The 13,696-nt window shown below is 46.4% G+C and overlaps 1 protein-coding gene across 49 annotated transcripts in view; it reads left to right on the top strand.

Annotated features, from left to right (window-relative positions):
- Positions 1 to 13,696, top strand: part of SORBS1 (sorbin and SH3 domain containing 1) — a 271,569-nt gene that overhangs the window by 152,342 nt on the left and 105,531 nt on the right. For 45 of the 49 annotated variants that reach the window (XM_090057676.1, XM_090057705.1, XM_090057710.1 and 42 more), the window contains exon 1: positions 11,804 to 11,929. The exons of the other annotated variants lie outside the window; for them this stretch is intronic. In XM_090057676.1, coding sequence (XP_089913802.1) covers positions 11,898 to 11,929 — 32 coding nt within the window. In that variant the 5' untranslated portion in view covers positions 11,804 to 11,897. Of the gene's footprint in view, positions 1 to 11,803; positions 11,930 to 13,696 lie in introns of those variants that run through there. 49 annotated transcript variants of the gene reach the window in all.

Here is a 13,696-nt window from a genome sequence, read left to right as displayed (position 1 = left end):
TGGGCAGTGACGCTGTCAAAGAAGGAACTTACTGGTCTGATGGGCAAAACTTGCGTTTTGGTTGTGCAGCAGGACTGGGCCCAGGAGTGGCTGTGACACCCTCTGGTGGTCATTCAGCTTCTGCACCCATCCCAGCTCCCTTGATCTCCTTCCTTCCCTCTCACCTGCCATGCCTTATTGTAACTAGTCAAATTGATGGAAAGGGAGGCTGCCCTAAGATCCCAGAGCAAGCCTTCATCCATGCTCGCAGCTAGTAAGTCCCCCCCAGACTCCACAGGTCTCAGACTTGGCCCTCAGGTGCTAGGTGGGCCCTCTTGGTCCATCTGTGCTCCAGTACAGTAATTGTCTTAAGGGCCAATTCTGTGTCCTCTGACCTCCCCTACAGCCATACCTGTGTCTTGCAGGTGTTACATTTCTGTTGCTTTCCCTTGTTGGGGCTTTGGCCTTCTCAGCCTCTACCACTTTTTTCTTGCTGGCCTTGGCCCACTGCACCAAACCTTAATTTATTGGGAACCAACCCTTGTCTCATCCTCCCCAGTTTTGGGCTGCTGGCCCTCGTCTTATTTCTCAGGGGTGTGGGCACCTGGCTCTGGGATCACCCCTCCAGGGCTCGAGTCTTGCCCCTCTAAGCTGTGGGCTCTTGGTCCTTTCTACCCTTCGCAGCATTGTGGTTTGGCCTTCTTGGCCTCAGGCCGGCTATTTCCTCTCTTGGACTTTTGCTTTGGCCCTCTCAGCCTCGGGTCGACTGCTCTGAGCACCTGCCCCGGCAGGGCTCAAGTTGCCATATGCCTTGCAAACACCACTGGACCTCCTGCATCCCCTGAGAGTCCTTGTTAATCCACCGGTATAACTCAACCAAATAAGCCCACTGGCTACACCAGACACCTCATCTCGGCAAACAAATGCTATGAAAGGAAAAGTGCACTACTGCTTTAAGAAGATTGCCCCATCAGAGCAGCTCTCACTTTGGGAGCAGCCTCCACACCCTGAGCTCTCACTGCTTTCTGCCACTCTGCTCTGGTTAAAGGCCCCTCAGGTAGCTTTTCCCTTCCAGGGAGCTTCTCTCTCCAGCAGCAGCAGGGCCAGACTACCCTCCTGGCTCTGGCTCTGGGTTTATAAGCTCCCCCCAAGCTGTGCCCCTTCCAGTCAGATGGCTCCCCAGCCACCCCAGGGGTTTCTAATCAGAGCCTGCTGGATAGCTGTCTGAGCAGCTTGCAACGGCTGTTTTGACTGCTTTGGCAGTGCCCTTGTTGCATATAACAGGGCTCTGCCCTACTGCCGTACTGTAGAGCAGGGAGCACTGCAGTAGGCACTGATAGTCTCTGACCCATGACTGCTTGTTCATATGGGCCATTTTTCCTTCCACCTAGGCAGTTTTCTGTTGCATCTTTCCCCTTAAAGCTCCTAACTCCCTGTGACTGATTTTAACCAAGCTATCAGTTACTTGAGGAGTCAGGAAATTTTGGATGGGATTTGTAAGGCCATTTAATCAATTCTGTTCTGAACTCAGTTCCACCACAGACTTATTGCATGATCTTGGGCATGCCCACTTAGGTCTGTACTGTGCCATCATATTTTTTTAACGTTCAGCACACACCTTTTCCCCACATTAGCCTCTCAGGATTGGGCTGTGTGTATTAAACAGAGAAGCAGACTTTCTGACTGGACTAGAAGCACCCTGCATCATCCGTTGTATTACTATTCAGTCAGCTGAGGGAGTCAGTTGACTTATTACGTCATTGTTTGTTACTCCAGAGATTTGAACAATTATTTCTCCTTTTGATTGATCTGGATGTTCCACTAATCAAGTTGCCCTTTCTTAGGACAGTTTTGCTGTCTGTTAGCTGCTCTTTGTCTCTCGCTTCCTATTTCATAGACCTTTTTTCAAAATCATAGATCCACCATGGAGACTAGTCTTCAGCAATACCTAGGTTTTCAGCTTTAGTTCAGCAGGGAGAATAAGCTGAAGATTAGGCTCTGTACCTGATGCGTGCTTCCAAAACTCTGGAAAAATCTTCTTTTTTTCTTCATTCTGTTTTTCAAAAACAAGGTACCTATTATATTCCAGGGCATGTGGTTGTGAGAAAATATGGCAGTAAGCCCCACACAACTGCTCCTGCTCCATGACTGTCACTTCTGGTCTTATACTCAGGATCCGTTTCTGGAGTGCTGGCCAGTGTTGGCGTGCCAGGGGGCTTCCTCACTACCTCACTTCCAGGGTTGATGCATGTGGGTGAGGCTTAATTTCTTTGGCAGCATGGCTGAGCATCCTATTCCTGTGATGTAGACTTACTCTGTCTGGTATTTTCAAAAGTGGTGTCTGAGATTTGGGACTTGGGTTCCCAGTTTCTGGTGCCCTGGGTCTGAGCACTTGCAGACCCTGTGAACCACAGACTGAGTTGTGAAAAAATCAGGCCCCTAATCACTGAGTGATTCCACTAGCTGTTTGTATAACAGGGAGGACACTTCCTCACCCAGGCTGTTGCAGAGGTAAATGTGTAGTGCTCATGAGACTCTGAGCATGATGGAGGCTATATAAAGATTTATGCTGTCCTTTTCTGAACTGATGTGTGAACCTAAGAGTTCTAGTTCTCTAGATAGTTGCTCAGTCCATTAAGTCAGTGCTGCTTCTCTCATGCTTAAGCTTTGTTGGGGCCCACCACGACAGGTTAAAACCATGTAATTTTTATTACTTTTGTATGTTAAACTGCAAGACACCAGGATTTGTAGTAGGATTGACAAGCATCCATCCAAGGGAAACTGCATGCAGTGGGAAACCACTACATCACCTTGTTCCTAGATGGTAATGGAGCAGGTCTACCATGAGCAAAGATATTTAAATAAATTCTGGACCAACCACATGTACCTCCATGTAACTTCCACCAATGGAGTTTTATCCCTGATTTGAGTGAATTACACTGGGTAGGGCTGTATATTGGGTATCTGTCTTTTTATACTATTGGCAAGCTGATAACAACTGACTGGGGCTCAGTATTTTATGTAGTGCATGACTTTTGCAGTGCTCATGATTTCTGGTAATTATCCCAAGGTCTCTCAGCTGTTGGGAGAGAGAGCCAGGGTGGAGGTCAACAGAAAGATTGGCCCAGCCTTTTCTTCAGTCCCTTTGCAAAAGTTGTACCATTTGTTCAGCATATTTCTCTTCTGCACCCTTGCATGTAGGAGCTGCCATGCTATGAGGATGTGCATTTAAGTTTGGTTGTGTCTGCTGCCTCAAATTCTCTCTTTTGCATTCATTAAGGGTTGGTAGGGGGTTAGGGGTGGAAAAGTGGCATTAAATTCTTCTTAAATCCTAAAGGCAATAGTTCTAAAACCCCAGGGCATGAAAACTGATTACCCTTCACATTCGCTTTTGGAGCTGCAGCTGTAATTGGTTAATGCCAGCCAGCTGGCAAGGACAGAGCCACGTCCAAACTTCTTCTCCATCTGGTGTTCTGGTCTGGGTCCATCTCTGTTAATGACTTATACAGTAAGTGCAGCAATCACAGCTGCTGAGACTTAAGAGCACCCACTCTTCTCTGTGGTAAAGCACATTGCTTTTTGGTTAGGGTGCTTTTGTTACTAGGTGCAAGGGTGATGGGCAGCAGGCTGCCCTTTTCTGTATTTTGTATTTGGGAATCATTAGGTAGCAAATGAATCGGGAAAGGGTGTTCTTGGAAAAAATATCACAGCCTAGAAAAATATTCCTGTCTGCATTGTGCCTGTCAAAACTTTACTCTTCTGCTAGTTCTGTAACTTCTGCATTTCCAGATTCTTTTCAAAACACTCTGAAATAGTGCTGGGCAACTTCTCAACTGATCACATGCGAATGAGTTTCCAGCTCAGATGCTGAACCCAGAGTTTATCCAAAGTGCTAGAATCTTTGGACACTGTAAAATGGGTCAGGTAATGAAGCCTTCATTTGCACTAAGTTGTGCTTTATGCCTCACATAGTCCCATTGAAATCATTGGAACCAGTTGTAAAGGAAGGTACCATTGAGTGTGAGCAAGGATACCATTATCTGGCTTCTGGGTACCTGCCAGTCCTTAGCTAAGAGAAGCTGGTAAGAGCATTCTCAGCACTAAGTCCATTTCTCCTGAATTTGCCACCTCTATCAGTCTTCATCACTATAAAAGGTTGACCTTCAAAGGATGACCTTCAAGGACTTGCTCCAACATTTCCTGAGGTTGGCTGGCTGTGGGTAAATTGGTCTGTTCAGTTGGCACTTGTCAGCAAGTGATGCAAAGGAGCTGATGAATGAGCACATTTCAAGACCATTTCAACCTTTAGTGGCTAACCATAAGGCAATGAGAAGTAACATTTCTGGGTGTCTTACAGCAGTATAAAAAGGTTACATTGAAAGAGTCTTCTGCATTTCATTTGATGTTGTGGAAGTGTAAGAACTCAGTGTCTGGTACAGAGGAGTTTGACCTTTAATACAAAACCAGATGATTCTGAAAAAGGCCAAATGATACCACTTGTTGTCTTTATTCTAGAAGTGCATGGGAGATCCAGGTAGGGATTAGGCCCCCATTGTGATAGCTGCTGTACAAACACGGAACAAAAAGTCCCTGCCTTAAAGAGCTATAACCTAAGCATTTGTGAAGCAAGTCTGCAAATGTTTAACTTGTGACTCCAGCTGATGATCTGCTTAAACCTGAACACATGAAGATTGAGTGCTGGTAAGTAGCCAGCATGACAGCAGGTGCTGCTGAGACCAGTTAGGCTCAGGACAGACATTACACATAAACCGGTTTAAGTGATCAGAAACTGGTTTAAACCTGTAATGGAACAGATGTTCAGTGCACATAAGCCAGTTTGAAAATTGCTGAAAAGGTTTTGAGATGAGCCTGGTTGAATGTACTATCAGACTTAATTGATTTGGCTCAAACTGGTTTATGCAGTGCTTGCCACAGACCACTTGCTGGTTTATGATGAACCAGTCTCCCTCAGCATCCTGGCATGCTCTTGGGTTGGGCAGGGCTCTCTGCTCCAGAGCAGGGCTGGCCCCTCCCTTCTGTGTCTTCCTGGCTTTTCCCTGCTAGGCAGGGATTATTCCTCTGCCTGTCTGCTTTATGCAGACACCTTGGCATTAGCTAGCAGACCACATGCTGGCTACAGCCTGTGCTATGGGAGAGACAAAGGCAGACAGGTTTTTTTGGAGCTGATCAACAGGTAGCTTAATGTCCTTCCCTGAAAATGCTGTATGAGAAGAGCTTCTTGCTCCCCCCTTTCTCCCTCACCATTCTCTGTGAAGCACAGATTTTTCCCTCCCTTCTGCTTTGGGAGAGGTGTCTGTGTATTAGCCAGCAGACCACATGCTGGGTCTGTGCTGAATTAACACTTCACTGGTAACCTCTCTTTGTTTTCTAAATGGGGCAATAAACACTGAGATAAGGGTAATAAATACTGTTATCAGCTCCCCCCTCAGCCAGGCTTGCTTGCTTGTCAGTTTGCTGCAGACGGTATATAGAAGTAGGGAGGGAGAGTGAAAAACTCTGTATCGTCAGCAGATGCATACACTGCACACGCCCACTTGCCTCAGAGTGCAGGCTGGCAACACTCGTCCCCCTTGAGCAGGGAAAAGGCTGGGACTGCAGGCATAGCTGAGGTTTACACCCCTCCCTAATCAGAGCCCTTCTGGGGCCTCAGTTTAGCTCTGGAAGGGCAGGGCTCCAGTTTCCTCAGTGCAGAGAGATTGTCTGTGTGGTTGGAAATCGGTTTAGCTTAGCCAAGTTAGACTAACCTGCAAAGGTTGAATCAATTCAGGCTCAGGCTTTTTGAATGTCTGTCCCTAGCCTTAAGGGCTGTTTCCAGTCCATCACACTGCTGGTGATCATTACCTTGTTATATGAAATGAATGGGAGTCTATGTGAAGTAGGTGCAGGCTGGCAAGAGAAGGCTACAGTCTGGCTTGTCATTATCTAATACTGTTTATAAAAGGTCAATGTTTGTTATTCTTTTATAGGAGGGTAACAGAGCTCGAGTTCTCTTGCCATCCAGGAGTTATTGGATACAGTGTGTTTGATCCTCCCCTGCCCTGCACTTGTACAAGGTGTGGGGTGGTAGAGATTATTACCTTGTCCTAATTACTGTGTTTTACTGCCACAATACAGTACAGCGTGCCAGAGGGTGAATCAGGCCCTTTGTTGGAGGTGGCAGCAGGCCTGGGCCTAGGTATTTCGTGACTGGTGTAGCTCCCATTCTTTTCAGTGGGATTTACCCTCATTTAACTGAGTCTCTACTCTTCTCTTCTTCCCTGAGGTACCATGTTTATTAAGGAAACATACCTGTTTAAAGTACTTCTCTGCTTGGGTTCCTAAAGTGGGTGCTGCTTTCAGTCCTTAGATTGCAGCTAGGAGATTAAACAAGTGTATTTCCCTTCCCTGTCACTTGGGGAAGAGCCTTTTTTGCCAGCTTGTCTCTGACCTGCGCTTCCCTTTCCCACAGAAGGTCAGCTGGTTACAGGTTTCCTGCTGGATTAATGGTCAGATTACTGTAAAGAGGCCACTTCCCTACCTCTTGACCTCTGCTGACCCTGCATAGTTGCCTTGACTAGATATAGGGGCAAGAGTTCTTGCTTCTAAGAACGAGTCTGGGGTTTGAAGGAGGTTGGTGGGGGGGTTAGGAACGTGTTAAAGAGGGCCAGCAGAGGCCATCTCTTCACAGCGAGTGAAAAGCTTGGCATCTAGTGACTACCTGAACAGGACACAAACAGTGCTATGCTTCAGGTGCCTCTTGGGCCGTACTGCTTTTACAGTAAGCTGCCTACCAGATATATCAGGGTGCCAGCCTTAGTATTCTAAGCATCACATGACTGGGTTTTGCTGTACCAGGCTCCAAAATCCAGTCTCAGTTCTGAACTGCCTTAGAGATCCAGGAGTTTGGAGCAGCAAGGTCCATTTGGGCTCATCCCTGATTGCTCCTAGGGGTCTGGGAAACATTGAAATCAGAATGCATGTGGATTTTTGGTAACCAGCTAGAAACACAAACAAGGCTTGTTGAGGTTTGCAGACAATTGAATGAGTCTCTGCTGATTTATAGTATTGCATTGAAGTTGAGTGAAAGCAATATCTGTAACTGAATTTAACATTGCAATTTTAACCCCAAGAATTCAAAAGGAATAGAATTGAATTTACAGCATTCTACACTGCTCTGGAAGTGTCAGGGACGAGCTCCCCTTCTTTTCCTGCTAAAGAAGCCAATTTGCCCCTTCCCAAGTACTTCCTCCTGAGATCTCAGGAACCGGTTTTCACCAAGCCCCCACTGTGGCACAGAACTTGGTAGTACCTCTTCTGAAACAGTGACCTGGCACCTCCACTGACACTGTGAGGGACCAGATGCACAAGAAACTGTGATACATCTGAGGGGAGTCATGCATGAGTAGTTGTCTAAGGCAGTCCTGGTATGAAGGGTGCTATTCCTGCAATGAACTTTTCTGCCTGTTTTGGAACTAAAAGCAAAACCCATTCATTCTAGAATTGGTTTTGCATACAACTTTAATTGGGGAGAAGAGGCTCAGTAGGTGTAAGGATAGTTTAATGGTCAGGAGAATAGTCTGGATCTTGTGCCAGCAAATCCTGGGCCTGCCAAAGATTTTTCTGTGCAACTTCTGAGCGAGTCTCTGTCACTCCTGACATGTTTGTTGCTGAAGAGCATGCACCACTTCTCTGCTTTTGCTTTGCACAGGTCAAACCTGGAAATGAGGCAGTACCATTGCTGTCAAGATCTGTCTGGCACTGCCTCATTTTGAGACTAGCGTGTGTGAAATGCCATGGTTCTGGGTGGTACTTTTAAGACTACTACAGAAGCAATGTTGACATGCCCTTTAACTTTCTGTTCCTCATGTGTAATAATAATATTAATAATACACTTCCCTACTGCATGGGATGTTAGGAAGGCAAACAACATTAAAGGTGAGGTGCTGTCCCATGCTTTAATTACACCGGTGGGCTTTTAAATTGAAGCTACTGCTGGGTTAGTTTTTATTATTGAAGCTTTGTTGCAGGATGTCTGCCATTGTTGCAAAGTTTTGCACCTTATCTTCAGGGGTGGCTTTAAACATAGCAGAGCATGTTTCCTGGACTAGTGCAGTAACCTTAGTAGCTCAGAGCCCACCATCCTTGGTCTTTTAATGTGTATGGTAGCAGTACTCCAGAGGAAAAATGTACACAACTTTCTCTCCCCTTTTGGGGTCCCACCTGATTCAGAAGACCTGGTTCATTAACTCTTGGCTTGAGGCCCTGCAAATTCTAAACCAAGGAAATCCAAATCCAGCCTAACCTGTTATCTGAACTCCTCTGAACCTTGGCTCTGGATCCAAGCCTTGCCTCCCTGGCTCCTCTCTATCTAGTCTGTGTCACTCATGACTCCTCTTGCTGTTATTTTTACACAGAGTACTCTCTTGACATTTTAATGGTGTTCATTTTTATTATCTGAAAACAAACTGTCAGAGGCTTGTTTACAAACCCTTGGTACGCAGCAGACAGAGAGGCCTTCCAGCAGGCAGGCATTCTCACATGGTTAGGCACCAGAAACAGACTTGGACAAGAGGACCAAGATATCTTCTGGTGGGTCTCCTATCTTGTAGGGACATGTAAACAGTGTGCAGTTAATCTAATCAGAACTGCCAACATATGCACCGTTTATTTTGGAAACTGTGTGTTCCTTTTGGTCAGTCTTCCTGCTTTTGTTGGTGCACTTGGTTTGTTTTGCAGAGGGGCCACAGTCGGGGCTGACTACTCAGAATGCAAGTGTTTTCCTTGATCCTTTAGATTGACTGTAAAATATGCCTGAACTAACTTCTGAATCCCAACGTACATGGAGCTCAAGTTGTGTACAAGCGCAGCCCAGATCCAAATTTCACGGTGAGCTGAATCCACACAATTCCAGATCTAAGCCTTTTTTTCTACTGCTTGCACATTTGAAACCAGATATGAATTTTTGGGATTGGAATTCCCTTTAATACTGGCAATAACTGATGACGCATATTTAGTACATTGATACACTGACCTTCAGATGTGCAATCAGTTCTTAAGTACGTGGGTAGACCAAAGCTGCCTCCTAACCTCTTCAAATATGTGACCCAATTTATGAGACCAGAACTTTAGGTGTCCATGATGATACTTTAATGCTGCATTTGACGGGAGGTTGGTAATGGAATTCCAGAAGATGGGTTGGAAAATAGAAATAGGCTTTAGCTATCGTGAAATTGGCTCTAGATTTCAAACAGGCCCTGTGTTGTATATGTACCTATACATACAGCTTGCAACTTGCTGCATTTCTTTTCCTTTCTTGGCCAGTGAGACAGTTCTTTTCCTTTCTATCAGGCCCTTGTGAGATGCTTGCCTTGTCATAGTTTGTGCACGCTGTATTATGCGGTGGCCTGCAGCACTTCAAATTTCTCCAGATCCTAAAACTGGGGCTCGGTAGCAGGTTTGACCCTATGCAGTTGAATGGGAGATGAGCAGGAGCTGCAAAGGCTTTCTGGAGACCAGGACTTGATTCATAGATTCATAGATTCATAGATGCTAGGGTCGGAAGGGACCTCAATAGATCATCGAGTCCGACCCCCTGCATAAGCAGGAAAGAGTGCTGGGCCTACATTACCCCAGCTAGATACACATCCAACCTTCTCTTGAATACCCCCAGGGTAGGGGAGAGCACCACCTCCCTTGGGAGCCCGTTCCAGACCTTGGCCACTCGAACTGTGAAGAAGTTCCTCCTAATATCCAATCTAAATCTGCTCTCTTCTAGCTTGTGGCCATTATTTCTTGTAACCCCCGGGGGCGCCTTGGTGAATAAATACTCACCAATTCCCTTCTGTGCCCCCCTGACGAACTTATAGGCAGCCACCAGGTCGCCTCTCAACCTTCTCTTGCGGAGGCTGAAAAGGTCCAGTTTCTCTAATCTCTCCTCGTAGGGCTTGGCCTGCAGGCCCTTAACCATACGAGTGGCCCTTCTCTGGACCCTCTCCAGGTTATCCGCATCTTTCTTGAAGTGCGGCGCCCAGAATTGCACGCAGTACTCCAGCTGCGGTCTGACCAGCGCCCGATAGAGGGGAAGTATCACCTCCTTGGACCTATTTGTCATGCATCTGCTGATGCACGATAAAGTGCCATTGGCTTTTCTGATGGTTTCGTCACACTGCCGACTCATGTTCATCTTGGAGTCTACTAGGACTCCAAGATCCCTTTCCACTTCCGTGCCACCCAGCAGGTCATTTCCTAGGCTGTAGGTGTGCTGGACATTTTTCCTCCCTAGATGCAGCACTTTGCATTTCTCCTTGTTGAACTGCATTCTGTTGTTTTCTGCCCACTTGTCTAACCTGTCCAGGTCTGCTTGCAGCTGTTCCCTGCCCTCCGGCGTGTCCACTTTGCCCCATAGCTTAGTGTCATCTGCAAACTTGGACAGAGTACATTTCACCCCCTCGTCCAAGTCGCTGATGAAGACATTAAAGAGTATCGGTCCAAGCACCGAGCCCTGCGGGACCCCACTGCCCACACTCTTCCAGGTCGAAACCGACCCATCCACCACAACTCTCTGGGTGCGACCCGCCAGCCAATTCTCCACCCACCGGACTGTGCAGTCATTCAAGTCACAGCCCCTTAACTTGTTCACCAGTATGGGGTGGGATACCGTGTCAAAGGCCTTCCTGAAGTCCAAGTATACGACATCCACCCCTCCTCCTGCGTCGAGGCGTTTTGTGACCTGGTCATAAAAAGAGACTAGATTGGTCAGGCACGATCTACCTGCCACGAACCCGTGCTGGTTTCCCCTCAGCATAATTTGTCCTGCCGGGCTCTCACAAATGTGAGCCTTGAGAGCCTCTTCTGCAGTATTAGCACTGGTGCCTGAGTCAGTGGCTGAAACCATTGGACTGGAATGCATAGTCTGGCGTAGTGTATTTGCCAGGTTTGTCTTGACACTGATCTTCTGGGTGGCCTTGGAGAAGTCACTTATAGGAACACAGCCCTCCTGGGCTCTTTGTTGCCTGTGTGCATACACTTGAAGAGTTGCTGCTCAGAGAGAAGAGGGGTGTGGCCCTACCCTCCTGCCTCAGTACCTGGCAGATCAAGGCTGTTGCAAGAGAGGTACTCGCTACCCTCGTCCAAAGGCTGACACTGCTCCTTCTGTATCGTGCGTCTCCCTCCAGCAGGAATCCTGGCTCAGCCAGCCTCTTCTAAAGACCCTTCTCTTCCCTAGGCACCGCACTGTGAGCTCAGACTTTATGGCTCCCTCTGCCTGATATATTTCACAGGAGTCCCCATGGAGCTGAGCCTTTCTTTCTCTCTCAAGCACATGATTTCTCTGTGTATCATGTCAAGTATTTATACTACAGACCTCAGTCTGCCAATTGCGGGAACACAAGCCAGCTCCTCTCATCCTAGTCATTGAAACGGGATCTCTGGCTCCCATAGACGCACGCTAATGAAAATGTAACGAAAATGTTCTCGTTGACGGGCAGACGCTGCCTGCCTGCCCCCCCTGCGCACGGCAGTCTCCATGTGCTTCACCAATTATTTTTGTAAAGGTCTGTCCCTCGTTTGCCTTCCATCCCCCTCCTGCTGCCACCCCCTCCCCATGCTGTATCCGCCTGAGCACCAGATCTGCTGGAATAGTCCATGTATGCATGATGTCAGAGGTAAAGGAATGCAAGGCAGGCTGGGAGGAGGCGGTTGATTGTGAGCAAGCCTGGTGACAGGATGACATGACTAAGAGCCAGCTGGCTAATTAAAGCACAGAGGTGGGAGGAGCAAAGTATTTAAGGGTGCCAGGGAGGGTGAGGCCTCCCCAAACTTCTTACACTTCAGTGAGCCAAGCAGCAGAGCAACATAGAGCAAACCTTTGTTAACCCTTTCACTTCTCGCCTCTGGTTAAACCGGGGAGGTGCCAGAAAATGGCACCTTTAACCGAAAAGCCTGATTCAAGGTAAGGATGCTACTGTCTGATTTCTGACTACCAAAATGCCTCCGGTGCTTTGCATCATTCCCAGGCCTTTGTGTGGTACTGGCCTTGGATGAGTGCAGTCTTAGCTTGCACCAGCTGGGGTGATATTCATTACTTTGCAGACCATCTATCTGTGGCTAAGCATCAGTTAGAAGAGAGGAGTTATCCATGTATTTTTGAAAGGGTTTCACGTTGCCCTGCATTCCTGGAGATGGACAAGTCCTGACCTCCATTTTTTCTTCCTTTCTACCGAAGTACTAGGGAAAAGGGGAGTTTGCAAAATTTGTGTATTTATTTTAATACTGGCTTGTCACTGAATTTAGAGTGATAGGCACAAATCTGGGCTTTTGCCAATTTTAATTTGCATCTTATGCTCAAGTGTTTTGAATCTTATCTTTTGCTTTTATTAATTATCTTGGGCAATTCAACTAGTGTGGGTATTAAACTAGAAAAATGAAGAGAATGGGCATATAAAGTGGTTTTTGAGGGTTATGCTTGCTATTCCTGAAGGCACTTGGAATGTGAGATCAAATTTGGCATCTGCTTTTAGCATTTCAGATCAAGATATATGTGAAATATTCTTCCTAGGGCCTTTCTACCACTGGGCGTATGCATAGCAATTACAATCTCAATTAGAGTCTGTAAATGACATCAGATCCAGCATCGTCCAGTGGACAAAGCCTAGGATTAAGAGTCAGGACTTCTGACTCTGTTCGCAGATGTGCTGCTGGCATGCTATGTGCCTTTGAGCATGTCACTGTGGCCACTCGTTTGTGTTCAGCTAGAGTTTGTGCCAATCACACTGGCTACAAAAGCCAGCACAACCAGCCCCCTGGGGGAACAGACCCAGCAGAGTGACTACACTACACCTCCTCTGCAGTTCCTGGCATAAGAGTATGTGACCCAGAAGAGGAGAGCACATCTAGAGTTACCGCTGTGCATTAGTTAAACTTGGATTTTGCAACAGGTTGTTACAGCTGTACATGAATAAAAGCAAACTCTTGTGATGCTTTAGTTTATGCTGGAAAGGACCAGATTATTCCCTTTTTGGTTCCTATCTTCCCTTCAATCCTGTACCAGCTTAGCTGATTTTAGCTGCGGTTAGAAATTGAGGCCTGCATCTCCCATCGCTGTATGATGCTGCCTTATTGCTTACATGCCTACCTTATGTGCTGCTGAATTTGTGAACATTTGTGTGCAGTGCTTTGAAGAAAAACGTGAAGTGTTAACACTGGTCCCCAATTAAAAAAAACTCAGTACTAGTACCTAACAGTTTTCACAGTCTATGATCAGAGATACCAGGGATCAGTGCATAATCAGAAATGCATTCCCCATACCTTAGACAGTTAGGGAGCTTGGTATCATCAGATGCTGCAGTGCAGTGACTGTTCCTATTCTAAGACACCACTTGTTTAATTTTAGGTGGCAGTATTATTAAAGAGTTGCTTTATTCATGCATCTCGCTGCAAATCTTAACCTCCCCACTCATGTTTGCAGGGAGCTGGTGTCTGTATATAAATGTTGTAGTTTAGGCCAATCTCTTCTTAACATTTTGACAATGACAAATGTTTTTACTCAGATTTATTTACTGTTTCATTTGTTAGTAGCTATATAACTTGAAAGCTGCCTTCAACATTGTTTTACTGCACAAAATTACATCATGAGGAAATTGATGGACACTTTTGGGATTATCTAATCTATTGTGTTTATAGTGTGCCATTCAGGGTAGAAAACAGGCAGTTTATTATG

Source organism: Crocodylus siamensis, chromosome 7, assembly GCF_052110815.1.
Source record: "Crocodylus siamensis isolate JL-2025a chromosome 7, ASM5211081v1, whole genome shotgun sequence".
Taxonomy (NCBI): Eukaryota; Metazoa; Chordata; order Crocodylia; family Crocodylidae; genus Crocodylus; species Crocodylus siamensis.
The sequence above is the reverse complement of the archived record's forward strand: the minus strand, read 5'-3'. Positions and strand labels throughout refer to the sequence as shown.